The following is a 12,529-nucleotide window of genomic DNA, read 5'->3' as shown; positions in this document are numbered from 1 at the left end:
GAGGGCTTGCTATGTGCTCTACTGGGCTACAAATGCTGTATGTATATCATCTGGTTTAATCTCCACAAACAATATTTGGATAGTACTATTATTATCCCCAGTTGATAAAAAGAATGACGCTCAGGCTCAGAAAGATGAAGACATTTAGCCAAGCGGCAGAGGCAGAGGATTCAAACTCAGGTCTGCCGGATCCCACCTTATGTGTGATGGGCTGATTGTATGGAGGTGGAAGAAGACCCAAGAGATGTCGGTTGAATGAATGAAGGGGGTTGTGTGTGTGTGTGAAAGGAAATGAATTCAGAGCCTGAGGTTGAAGGAGGGAGGAGGGGGAGAAGGAAGGAGTCTGAACCCACTCATTCAACAAATATTCCTTGGGCAACTACAGCATGCCAAGCCCTGTTCTGGGGCACCGTGTGTACAGTCTGAACCAGACAATCTCTGCCACAAGAGGCTTACATTCTAGAGGGGTGGGGAACAGAAAGCGATCAAATAAGGAAACACACAGACAAGGTCATTCACATGGTGGTAAGTGATGAGATGAAAATAAAACGGGGAAGCAGGGAGGAGGCGAGTTTTGTGGTTCTGGAGGGGTGCATGGAGACTGGGCCTGAGGCGTGACCACCCCTTCCTCTCCGGGGGGACTGTCCGCCCGCCCCCACAGACGCCCATGGTTCAGTGCCCACCGGGTCCCCGCCTGCCCCAGCATTCCCCGCGCGGCGAAGCTGGGCGCCCCGGGGAGTCTGGCCACCATGCCACCTCCTCTCCTCTTTCTCCTCCTCTTCCTTACCCCTGTAGGAGTCAGGCCCGAGGATCCACGCCTAGTGGAGGCTAAAGGTATGTCCGGAGGGCAGAGGTGGATGGAAGGGCTGGAAATCTGGGTTCCGGCTGGGTGCCCTTGGCTGAGTCACTTACCCTCTCTGAGCCTCCATTTTGTTATCTGTAAAATCCAGGGGAGGATTGGAAGGACTCTGAGGACTCATCCACTCCCTGCTGTAGGGACTGGGGGTTCCTCACCCAGTGTGAGGAGTGAAGGGGGCTGGGGGTTCCTTTCTCCCCGCTTCCACCCTGCCACCCCACCCTGTCCCTCTCTCTCTCTCCACAGAGGGAGGCGATGCTGTGCTGCCATGCCTCGAAGGTTCCTCGGCTGGTCCCCCTGAACAACTGGCCTGGTTTCGGGGCTCCCAAACAACACCCTTCTTAAATTTGAGCCTAGGGTTACCAGGCCTGGGCATCCATGTGGGGCCTCTGGGCACCCTGAAGGAGCCCCAGGGAACCCTGCTGTTCCTCTTCAATGTCTCCAAACATATGGGGGGCTTCTACCTGTGCCAGCCAGGCCTGTCTTCTGAGCAGGGCTGGCAGCCCGGCTGGACAGTCAGCGTGCAGGGCAGCGGTGAGGTCCGGGCTGGGGCAGGGAGGGCTGAGTGAGAAGAGGGAGGCCCACCAGAGATGGAGGAGGTCCAGCAGCTGAAATGAATCCGGAGGGAGGGGCCGGAGGGGCCAAGAGACACGCTGGGAGCTAGTTTTAGGTGGCTTCTAAACCCCCTGCGGCTTTATGACGTCAGCGCCGTGTGGCTCTGTGTCTTTCACTCTTTTCTCTGAGTCGCTCTTTCTCTGTCTCTCTCTGGGTCTTTGCATCTGCCTTTCTGGGTCTCTGTATCTCTCTTCCTCTCCTGGATGTCTCTGTATTCTGGTCTCTGTATTCTGGTTCTGGGTATCTTCCCAGGGAAACTGTTCCGGTGGAATGCTTCAGACCTCAATGACCCAAGCTGTGACCTGAGGAACAAAACCTCGAAGGGCCCCAGGTCCTCTTCTGGTCACCCCACAAAGTCCCAGCTGAATGTGTGGGGCACGGACCACTTTAAGGAGATCTCACACGCAGACCTGCCCTGTGCTCCACCTAACAGCACATTGAACCAGAGCGACAACCGTGGTAAGGTGATGGCAGGGGCGGGGGGGGGTGGGGGGGGTGGTGCCAGGAAGAGCGGGGAAGGTGACTGGGAACTGGATGATCTACAGGGGAGGAGGAGCCCCCACCCCAAGGATTACGCCTTCCTAGCCATGGATCTCCCTGCCCCAGATCTCACTGTGGCCCCGGGCTCCACGCTCTTGCTGTCCTGTGGGGCCTCCCATACCTCCCTGGTCAGAGGCTCCGTCTCCTGGATCCACAAGTATCCCATGAAGCCTGAGGTCAAACTGCTGAGCCTATATGTCAGCGAACATGCCCAGCTCAGAGAGATGTGGGTCATGGGCACCCTTGGGGGAAAGGTGGTTCTGTTACTGCCTGAAGCTACAGCTCAAGATGCTGACATCTATCGTTGTAACCACGGCAACAAGACCACCCAGATGCAGCTGAAGGTCACTGCCCAGTCAGGTGAGTTTCTCCCAACTGTGGCTCATCTGAGTAGCTGGGGCAGGGAGGGCTGGCTGAGGAGAGGGAAGAATTGGATGCTAGGCAACCTTGGCCCCTTGACCTGAGACCTAGTACCAGTCTCATCATCCCAAACTCCAACCTCTACACTGAACACCGACCCCAACTCTTTTCCTCCCTTGCTTCCGAGACACCCACTTTTCCCCGTCTTCTCCTACCACTGGTTATTTCTTCCCATAAACTTTGGGGGAGTCTTCCTCCCTCCCTCACGCCTCACTGTTGAAGCCCTGAGCCCTCTTCTTATGTCTGTCTACACTCCCACATCCTGTTTGACTTCCTTTACCCCCATGCCTCTTTAGGCCACCATGCCTAAAGAGGCATGGTTTCAGGCTCCATCACACCCCACACCCAGCCAACACCTGGAATTGCCATTTGATATCCCATGGACACTGCAAGCTCAACCTTTACACAATCAAACTCGATAGTCTTCTGGGTGGCCCTGCGTAAGTGAAGGACACCTGCCCACAGGCCCAAGCCAGGAACCTGGACATCCTTCCTTTTTTCTTACCCGTCCATTAAATTGGTCATAATGTTCTGCCCATTCTGTCTCCCTTCATTCAATCCTACTGTGCTACTGCAACCACAACTCTCATACTCAACCTGAATTTTCCCTGCTAACTTAACCTCAGCACATGGCCACATCCCACATCTAACCTTGTGAACCCCACTCTGCCCTTCACACTGACCATAGCTGTTCTTAGCTGCAGCAGGAAGCTGATCATCTTGCTCCTCTAAATCCTAACATAGCATCTGCTGATAGTCGTAGTTCGTCAACAATTTGCTTAATAGATGCCGCTCCAGGCCCTGTGTGAGGTTCCGGGTCCTCAGAGGGAGGGAGGAGAGCCCTCCGTGTAGCTTGGGATGTTGAGGATCTATATCTGGCCAGGGTCTTTCAGACTTATGGCGCTTTGAGGAACTGAGGCTGAAAAGCAAGATGCCAGCCTGGGATCTTCATCTCATAGCTCCTTCCCCCTACCAGTATGGCATTGGCTGCTGGAGACTGGTGTCTGGAAAGTCCCTGTTGTGACTTTAATTTATCTGATCTTCTGCCTGACTTCCCTGGTGGGTTTTCTTTATCTTCGAAGAGGTGAGTCATGTTTGTCTTCCCAAGCTTTATCCCTCCTTCCTCAAGAGAGCCCACTCTAGCCAGTCTGACAACCATTTTTCCTCCCACACCTCCCTAACAGACCTCAGAATCCCGCCCTCCGTCCTTTCCTACCCTCCCCAAACTACCTGAGCCCTTTGAAATTTGAACTCCCTTCTCCTCCAAGTTATCTCCCCAGCATCTCCCAAATCTTCACTCTCGAGTTTTTCTTCTGATCATTCCCCTTAACTCCCACCAGCCCTGATCCTGAGGAGGAAAAGAAAGCGAATGACAGATCCCAATAGAAGGTAATTATTCCAGTGCCCTCCAGGCTCTCACTCCTACACTTTCACTTTATGCTTTGCTCTCAGTTTCGTCTGCTCATGCTGTCTTTTCTCCATCTCTATGGTTGAAATGCTGCCCAGCCTTCAAAGCCCAGCACCAAAGCTACCTCCTCTGTGAAGTCCTCCTTGGATGATCACAGATCCCTCTGTAGGCTATGTCAGAAGCTGCTGCTGCTAAGTCGCTTCACTATGTCAGAAGAGAGGTGCTAACTAATAACAAGTGATTACAATTTTTTTTTTTTTTTTTGCTTCACTGGGTCTTAGTTCAGGCATGCAGGATCTTTGATTTCCCTGCTGCATGCGGAATCTTTAGTTGTGGCATGCATACTCTTGGTTACAACATGTGGGATCTAGTTCCCCAATCACTGCACTGGGAGCACGTCTTAGCCACCGGACCACCAGCGAAGTTTCAACAAGTGACCACATTTTAACCTCTAAGGGTTTACCTGAATCTCTTTTAAAAATAGTTCTATTTATTTATTTTTGGCTGTGCTGGGTCTTCGTTGCTCTGCGGGCTTTTTCCTAGCTGCGGAGAGTGGGCGCTACTCTAGTTGTGGTGCCCGGGCTTCTCCTTGCGGTGGCTTCTCGTTGTGGAGCACTGGCTCTAGGGTGAGAGAACTTCAGTAATTGCAGCGCGTGGACTCAGTAGTTGCGGTTTGGGGGCTCTAGAGCACAGACTCCATAGTTATGGCGCCCAGGCTCAGTCGCTCTGCGGCATGTGTGATCTGCCAGGATCAGGCATCGAACCCGTGTCTCCTGCATTGGCAGGCGTATTCTTTACCATTGAGCCACCAGGGAAGCCCTAGCCTGAATCTTGAGGCCTGGCCTCAAGTGCAACTCCCTTTTCCTCCCCCAGGTTCTTCAAAGTGACGCCTCCCCCGGGAAACGGGGCCAACAGCCAGTACGGAAACATGCTTTCCCTCTCCATGCCCCACTCTGGCACGGGTAGGTACCTGACCCAGAGCGGGCATCCCACCCATTTTCCTCCAATCTCCTGAGCTCCAAGTCTTCCCGAGCCCGGAGCATCGCCCTCAGTGAAGAGCCCGCCCCCGCGACGCTAAGACCACCCACATCTGAGACCCGCCCCCAGGACTAAGGCCCGCCCTCAGAACTCATATCCCCGCCCCCAGGACTCGAGACCCCTGTCTGGTTGCGAGAGCAGAACCTCGCCTCTATATTTAGGTCCCGCCTCTGCCCTGGCTCAAGGCTGGGTACCAAGACGCGGAGTCCTCCAGCAGGGCCTGGAAGCATCCTCTGCCCGTACCCCTGACCGCCTCCATCTCTTCTCACCCGCCAGGACGCGCCCTGCGGTGGGCTGCGGGCCTCGGAGCCGCCGCGCCGTCCTACGGAAACCCACGCAGCGACGTCCAGGAGGCCAGAGCCGCGGGGTCCCGGAGCCCGCCAGGACCTGGTGATTGATGGGGGTGGTGATTACTCACTTGAGAGGTGTCGGAGCGGTCTGGGGTAGGAACAGTGGACTGGGGCCTAGAGGAGGGGGCCCGTGACCCGGTTCCCACCTCCATCCCCGAACCCCAGGCCCAGAAGAAGAGGAAGGGGAGGCCTACGAGGAGCCGGACAGTGAAGAGGGCTCCGAGTTTTACGAGAACGACTCCAACCTTGGGCAGGACCAACTCTCCCAGGGTAAGACTGCCCTCCCCCATCCTCACCTCCTCGGGGCCGTGGGCTGTGGGCCGTCGGTGGATGCTCCTCCTTTCCCACCAGATGGCAGCGGCTATGAGAACCCTGAGGAAGGGAGCTTGGATCCTCAGGATGAAGACTCCTTCTCTAACGGTAATCTGGGGACCTCGTGGGGCCTCGGAGACTCGGGAGAATCCACGAGGCTGGGAATCCCCTACAGGGCGGAGTGGTCCCTGAAGTTCTCTTTTTCCTGCAGGAGCTGAGTCTTACGAGAATGAAGATGAAGAACTGGCCCCTACCGTCACCAGGACAACAGGTGTGTGTGAGGAGGTCACGTTCCTGTGGGGTGGGTGGGTGTGTGACCCAAAAGCCAGAAATGACTTCCCTCTTCCTTCTCCAGACTTGCTGAGCCCCCATGGATCAGCCTGGGACCCCAGCAGAGAGGCAGCCTCCCTTGGTGAGAAGTGCTTGGGACCTGCCTGTCTTGCCCAGATTGGGTTGATGTGGTCTTGGCTCTGAAATCAGGCCCCACCTTGACCTTGGCTCTGACCCCCAACCCAGGCCCAATCCTAACCTTAGACTGGACTCCTAACCCTAACTTCAGCACTGACCCCACGGCCTATCTTGACTCCCAGTATCCACCCCCATCCCTCACTATCAACAGCAGCCCCAGTCTCAGTGCCCCAGTCTCAGTGCGGTTCCAGCCTGGACTTTGACCTCCAGCTCGCCCCAGCCCCAGTGCAGACCTCAGCTTTGACCCAAGCTCTCTCTACAACCTCCTGACAACTCTGACTCTTACTCCTTCCAATTCTGTTCTTGACTTTTTCCTCTGACCATGAAGGTAATCTAACCCACATGTGACCAAACCTTACAATGAACAAGGGCCCAGAACCTGGTGCTAACTCTTCCTAGCACAATATTGCTCAAGGCCCTAAGACTCCCTCCATATCTTAGGTTGCACTTCCCTTCCCCAAGTCCCCAGGATGGCTCCTAGGCCTCCAACTCTCTGTGCCCTGCCCACACAGGGTCCCAATCCTATGAGGATATGAGAGGGATCTTGTATGCAGCTCCCCAGCTCCGCTTCGTTCGAGCCCAGCCTGGTGCCAATCATGAGGAAGGTGGGTGCATCTCCTGCCACCTCCTGTGGTCCTCTGAGACTTCCTCCCTCCCGGCTGACTTCAGGCTCTACTCCCACCTTACTCCTTCCTGGTTCTGACCAGATGCAGACTCTTATGAGAACATGGATAATCCCGATGGACCAGAACCGGCATGGGGAGGAGGGGCTCGAATAGGGTGGAGCACTAGGTGACTCCCTTCAGGTGAGCTGGGAACTGCCCTCCAGAGGATGCGAAAGGAGGGAGATGAAAAGGGATGGAAGTGGGGTGCTGGCTGCTGGGCCCGTTCCCCATCAGCCTTTCTTCTGCATAGCCTGGGCCTCCTCAGGGCCCTGAAGTCCTCACCCGACTTTGAAATCTGGGACCCCAAGAAGACAGCGTGAGCCTCTGGAGCGATGTTATGTCACCCTTTGGATTTGCATAACTCTGTGTGTGTGTGTGTGTGTGTACAAGTGAAACTTCAGCCCCCTTTGCACTCCCCAAATAAACTGTGTATGTTTGTGTGCTCAGTCGCTCAGTCATGCCTGACTCTTTGCAACCCCATGGACTGTAGCCCGCCAGGCTCCTCCATTCATGGGATTTCCCAGGCAAGAATATTGAAGTGGATGGTCATTTTTCTCCTCCAGGGGATCTTCCCGACCCAGGGATTGAACACATGTCTCCTGTGTCTCCTGCATTGGCAGGCAGATTCTTTATCACTGAGCCACCTGGGAAGCCGAAACTCAGTGAGCTCTTCCAATCCTGGGACATAGTGCCCTTGTAGGAGAGGGGAAGGGAAGACGCAAACGCTTGTGCTCCTCTGGAATCCAGCAAGAACTGTGTCTTGGGGACCACCGGGCCTTTACGCCCGTGACTTGGCTTGCACTCATCTCCCTTACTTGCCTGCCATTCCCGCCATTCAGGCATTCAACCATGGTTCATTCAACAGTCGTACGAGGGGCGCCAACTGAAGAGGAAGCAATCCAGGAATTGGCAGTCATCACTTCCACTTATTATTTTATGGTATTGGCTGTGGCGGGTCTTAGTTGCAGCAATCTGGATCTGCAACCTTGGATGCGGCATGTGGGCTCTTTAGCTTCGGCATTTTTCCCCCCTGCTGTGTAGGCTCTTCATTTCGGAGCACAGGCTTCTCCTGTTGCAGAGCATGGGCTCTAGAGGGTTCAGTCGTTGCGGCACATGGCTCTCTTTAGTTGTGGCACATGGGCTTAGTTGTCCATGGCACGTAGGATCTTAGTTCACTGACCAGGGCTCAAACTCTGGTCCCCTGCTTTGGGAGCACAGAGTCTTAGCCACAGGGAAGTCCCATCACTGTTATTTACTGAGTGTCTACTATAGTCTGACATCAGTGAACGCATTTAATCTTTCCAATCACCTCACAAGGTTATTGAGCTCTTATGTGCCAAGACTGTATAAAAGTATTTTATATTTATTACATGTGTATGTATGTTTATGTATATTAACTCATTTTACCTTCATGAACAACCTTATTTCATAGATGAGGAAACTGAGGCAGAGACACTAAATTACATGCACAAGGCTTGCCTAGTTAATAAAGATTGGGGTCAGGATTTGAACTCTGGCAGTCTAATTCCAGAACCTGTATCATTCTTGACACCCTCCCTTCCTAAGTGCAGTTTTGTAGATGGCAAACTGAGTCAGAGAGGCCAGGTCACATGACTAGCACTTCACAGAGCTGAATCCAGAAACCTGGCTCCTGTTCCAGCCACTGTGCCTATTACCCGGTAAACTGCCTGTGATGTAAATCACAAAGACTTCAAAGCTAAAAGTCTCCAGGCCCTGAAACTATGATGTAGCAAGCTCCACCACACCTGGGTTCCTATCTCAGGCAAAGAGGGACTTGGTCATTGACGGTTTTGGGATCTTCTGCCTGGCCGCCCCAGCTCCAATGCTCCTCTGAAAATTGGTATCTGAAACCTAGTTCCTCTCCTGCTCTCTGTAAGACTGCTAGACTTTTTCAATACCTACATTTTTATTTCTAGAGTTCCTTTTCTTTTTCAATTAAACTTTTGTATTGGAGTATAGCTGATTAACAATGTTGTAATAGTTTCAGGTAGACAGCAAAGGGACTCAGCCATACATCTTTTTTTTTTTTTTTTTTGCTGCACTGGGTCTTCGTTGCTGTGAGCAGCCTTTCTCTAGTAGCGGTGAGTGGGGCTTCATGGCGGTGTGTGGGCTTCTCATCGCAGTGGCTTCGCTTGTTGCAGAGCACAGAGCTCTAGGGCGCATGGGCTTAGTTGCTCTGTGGCATGTGGAATCTTTCTGGACCAGGGATCGAATCCGTGTCCCCTGCATTGTCAGGGGGATTCTCAACCACCTTAACCATAAAGGAAGTCCTAGAATTCCTTTTATTAATGCTCCGCTTCTTCATAATGTCCTATGTTTATTGTTGAGACTCGGTTCTTTCTTGTCTCTGAAACTTTAGAACTTACTTTTTCCCTGGTGGCTCAGACGGTGAAGAATCCGCCTGCAGTGCAGGAGACCCGAGTTTGATCCCTGAGTTGGGAAGATCCCCTGGAGTAGGAAATAGCAACCCACTCCAGTATTATTGCCTGGAGAATTCCATGGACAGAGGAGCCTGGCAGGCTGTAGTCCATGGGGTCGTGGTGTCGGGCACTACTAAGCAACTGACACTTTGATTTTAGCTATTTTAGTATGCCTTCCTCATAGGATGATGTATCAGGCATAGTTCTAATATTAATAAATGCTTTACAAGTAGCATCTTGTTTTATCTTTATGACAATCCTATGAAGAAGTTACACTAAAGTTATTGTTGCCTTAAAACTGAGAAGACTGAGGCACAGAGAAATTAAATACTTTAATTGCTAACTGACTTTAAGTAACTTACTCAAAATCATTGACCCTCAGTGTTCCCAGTTATAAAGTAGGATTAGGGAGGAGGTGATTACTGTCATCTGTACATGGCGATGTCACCATGGAAGCATTCTTTGTTTCTCCTGCAGGAGTCCCCTGAGTTCCCTGGGCCCCACTCACATCTCCTGGGGCCAGCTTGATTTGGCTTCTGCCACAGTTTTACAGGCTACACAGGTTTCTTATCATTTTATTCAGAGCAAGCTTTTACCCTAGAGGTTTGGTCTGAATCCAAACCCATACTCCAATGGCTCCGGGAATTCTGATGACTTTTTCCAAGCTGTATCCCAAGGTTTGTGGATGGATTTTTTTCCCCCCTCTGTCTTCTGTGCCCAGGAGAGACAGTCTTTTCTCAGCTCCCAGCTTTGTGCAGGGGGCTTAGTTTCAGCTTGCTGCTCTTCCTGAAACTGCAGACTTGACCTCTGTCCCCAGGTGGACATTAAAACTCCAATCTTAGGGACCCCAGCATTCTGATGGGCTTCTGTTTCACTGCTGTGACTTTGATTTCCTTCTTGATTTCTAGCACTGGGAAAATTCTGTCCTGCATTTGAGCTCAGGTATGTACTAAGAGAAAGAAAAGAAAGAAAGTGATGCTTCCTGTTATATTTGCATAGTGTATGTTTGGAGTGTGGGGGTTGGGAAATGAACCTTCAGCATTTCCTCAGGCTTCCATCTTGGACACAGTCCATGTGGCAAAAAATAAAATAAAATTCCCACATCTAGCTCAAGATTCACCCTCTCCCTACCTTATCCTTCAACTAATATGAACTTTCCATATTGCCATAGTCCCCACCATTCTCTATTGCCTCTCACCCAGTGGGCTTCATTCATGTAGGTTTCCTGTCTCTGCCTGAAGCATGTAAATTTGTGACTCCTGGTGAAAACATCCTTCCTCCTTGAGGGTGAATTCAGGTCTGGGTCTTCTCTGTGCCTCCAATACCCAATCAGAGGATGGCAAAGATGAAGAAATGAGTGGAAAAGGAGGAGTGAATGAAGGACTCTGGCAAGTCCTGAGATTTGGGGGCAAAAACAGGAGTCTTGTGAACTCGGTTACCTGGGGAACGCTTGGGGGAAGAGAGGAACCAAGGTGTGCCAACTCCAGCCCAGTGCTCTGGAATCAGACTATCTGGGTTTGATCACAGATCCACTCTTTTCTGACTGTGTGACTCAAGCTGTCTGTGCTGCAGTTTCCTGGTCTGTAAAATAACCATTGTAATGATAGCTACATTAAAGGGTCTTAAGTGAAACATGAAGCATGTGACAGTGGCATAGTAGTCACTCGAACATTGGCTATTTTTACTATTATTTTTAAAATATGTATTTACTAATTTGGCTGTGCTGAGCCTTAGCTGTGGCACACGGGATCTTTGATCTTTGTTGCACCATGAAGAATCTTAGTTGGGGCATGTGGGGGTCTAGTTCTCTGACCAGGGATTGAATCCCTGCCCCTTGCATAGGGAGCATGGGGTCTTAACCACTGGATCACCAGGGAAGTCCTAGCTCTTATAATTATTTGGCATTTATTAAGGGCCTCTGTGTCCCAAGAGCCAGAGGCCACCCAGAACATTTGGGTCAGGACTTCCTCCAGCGTAGGCACCTGCTCAGAAGATGGCCACACGCCAAAGTTTCCCAACTTCCCACCCCATGATCTGTTTCTTTGGCAGGTACTGGACCGCTTATATCTCGTGAACAGGATTTAGGGAGACAGAGGCTTGAAGGAAATTTCAGGCCCTGAGTCACCCCTAGTTTGCAGGAGCCTCTCAGGTAGGGAGGGGCTTCCCAGGTGGCACAGTGATAAAGAATCCGCCTGCCAATGCAGGAGACACAAGAGACGTGGGTTCAATCCCTGGGTCGGGAAGATCCCCTGGAGGAGAAAATGGCAACCTGCTCCAGTTCCCTTGCCTGGGAAATCCCATGGACGGAGGAGCCTGGCGGGCTACAGTCCATGGGGTTGCAAAGAGTCAGACACGACAGAGGCTGAGCATGCTCAGGTAGGGACCAAGGTGGCAGAAAGACTTTTGGTGCAGTCTCTATTCTTCCAGCTTTGCTGCAAAGAGAAGATGATTTCCTGGGGCTGGGAAGTCCTTGGAGTCCACACTGCCAGAGCCAGTCTTTGTCCTTTGGGAAACAGCCCCACCTGCTGGGCTTGTGTGACCTCAGTCTTGACTTTGGCTGACTTGAGGTGTATGTGTAGTGGATATCAGTGTGGTGGAAGAGGGGGATGGGATAGGATGTGGGTGGATGTCAAGATGCTGTATTGGATGGGTGTGTGAAGCACAAGCCACATGAACCCTATGTGTGTCAGAGACAGGTGGTATTGGCTGTATGCTGGGTGGGCGTTCTGAGTGAAATATGGTATAGCATGTATAGTGTGAGGTGTCAGGGTGTGAAAATTAATAAAGGGAACCCTCACTAAAATGCTTCCCTGGTGGCTCAGAGGGTAAAGCGTCTGCCTGCAATGCAGGGGACCCGGGTTCGATCCCTGGGTCAGGAAGATCCCCTGGAGAAGGAAATGGCAACCCACTCCAGTACTTGCTTGGAGAATCCCATGGACAGAGGAGCCTGGTGGGCTACAGTCCACGGTGTCGCAAAGAGTCGGACACGACTGAGCGACTTCACTTTCACTTTCACTAAAATGCAGTTGAAGGGGATGCTTTCGTCAATTGCAGGAACAGTTGTCAGTTGAAGACACTCATCATCAATTACAGGAAGAACTGTCAGTTAAAGACCCTAATGGAAGAACCATGGACTGGAAAGAATCATCAGTTATAGGTCCCAAGAGGAAAAGAGGTACATTTCATCTCCTAGAAGAAATCCATTACCCCAGCAACTCGGACAGTGAGAAGCCATCATTACCCTGAACTCTCACTTTTCTCCAGTGGACATTCCTTCAGAACAACCCCTCCCAATGTCTTCCCTTTTTTCCCTATACAATAACCTTCTCTGTTTGTTGGCCTTGCCTATGGCTTTTGCTATAACTTCCTTGTTCTATGCTCTTCCTGAATAAATCTATTCTTGCTGGTAAAAATAA

General features: G+C 51.7%; 2 protein-coding genes across 7 annotated transcripts in view; one reads left to right on the top strand and one right to left on the bottom strand.

Annotated features, from left to right (window-relative positions):
* The window catches only part of RABEP2 (rabaptin, RAB GTPase binding effector protein 2), an 18,459-nt gene extending 16,787 nt beyond the window's left edge, over nt 1-1,672 (bottom strand). For both annotated transcript variants that reach the window (XM_061401529.1, XM_061401530.1), the window contains exons 1-2: nt 1,321-1,672; nt 788-937 (exon numbers count right to left, since the gene is read on the bottom strand). The gene's annotated coding sequence lies outside the window, so the exon portion shown is untranslated. The remainder of the gene's footprint in view (nt 1-787; nt 938-1,320) is intronic.
* CD19 (CD19 molecule) lies at nt 1-12,529 on the top strand. Of its 5 annotated transcripts, XM_061401535.1 has the most exons (16): nt 24-834; nt 1,103-1,390; nt 1,724-1,930; nt 2,078-2,371; nt 3,408-3,515; nt 3,772-3,820; nt 4,713-4,801; nt 5,154-5,267; nt 5,393-5,497; nt 5,579-5,647; nt 5,751-5,810; nt 5,895-5,951; nt 6,520-6,612; nt 6,715-6,813; nt 10,022-10,055; nt 12,168-12,529. In XM_061401535.1, the coding sequence occupies exons 1-14, from the start codon at nt 750-752 to the stop codon at nt 6,801-6,803; spliced, it is 1,707 nt and encodes a 568-aa protein (XP_061257519.1). In that variant the 5' UTR covers nt 24-749; the 3' UTR covers nt 6,804-6,813; nt 10,022-10,055; nt 12,168-12,529. The 5 variants fall into 5 exon arrangements, with proteins under 5 accessions (XP_061257520.1, XP_061257519.1, XP_061257517.1 ...); XM_061401533.1 differs by lacking the exon at nt 10,022-10,055 and having other exon boundaries at nt 25-834; XM_061401532.1 differs by lacking the exons at nt 10,022-10,055; nt 12,168-12,529 and adding an exon at nt 6,923-7,118 and having other exon boundaries at nt 30-834.

Source organism: Bos javanicus, chromosome 25 (genome assembly GCF_032452875.1).
Source record: "Bos javanicus breed banteng chromosome 25, ARS-OSU_banteng_1.0, whole genome shotgun sequence".
Lineage (NCBI taxonomy): Eukaryota > Metazoa > Chordata > Mammalia > Artiodactyla > Bovidae > Bos > Bos javanicus.
The sequence above is the reverse complement of the archived record's forward strand: the minus strand, read 5'-3'. Positions and strand labels throughout refer to the sequence as shown.

What these genes read in the sequence shown, in the direction of transcription:
- CD19 (XM_061401535.1), top strand. Translation starts at nt 750, where the DNA reads ATGCCACCTCCTCTCCTCTTTCTCCTCCTCTTCCTTACCCCTGTAGGA. An exon ending in AGTCAGCGTGCAGGGCAGCG is followed by an intron (nt 1,391 to 1,723) that starts GTGAGGTCCGGG and finishes GTATCTTCCCAG; the next exon opens with GGAAACTGTTCCGGTGGAAT. An exon ending in GAAGGTCACTGCCCAGTCAG is followed by an intron (nt 2,372 to 3,407) that starts GTGAGTTTCTCC and finishes TCCCCCTACCAG; the next exon opens with TATGGCATTGGCTGCTGGAG.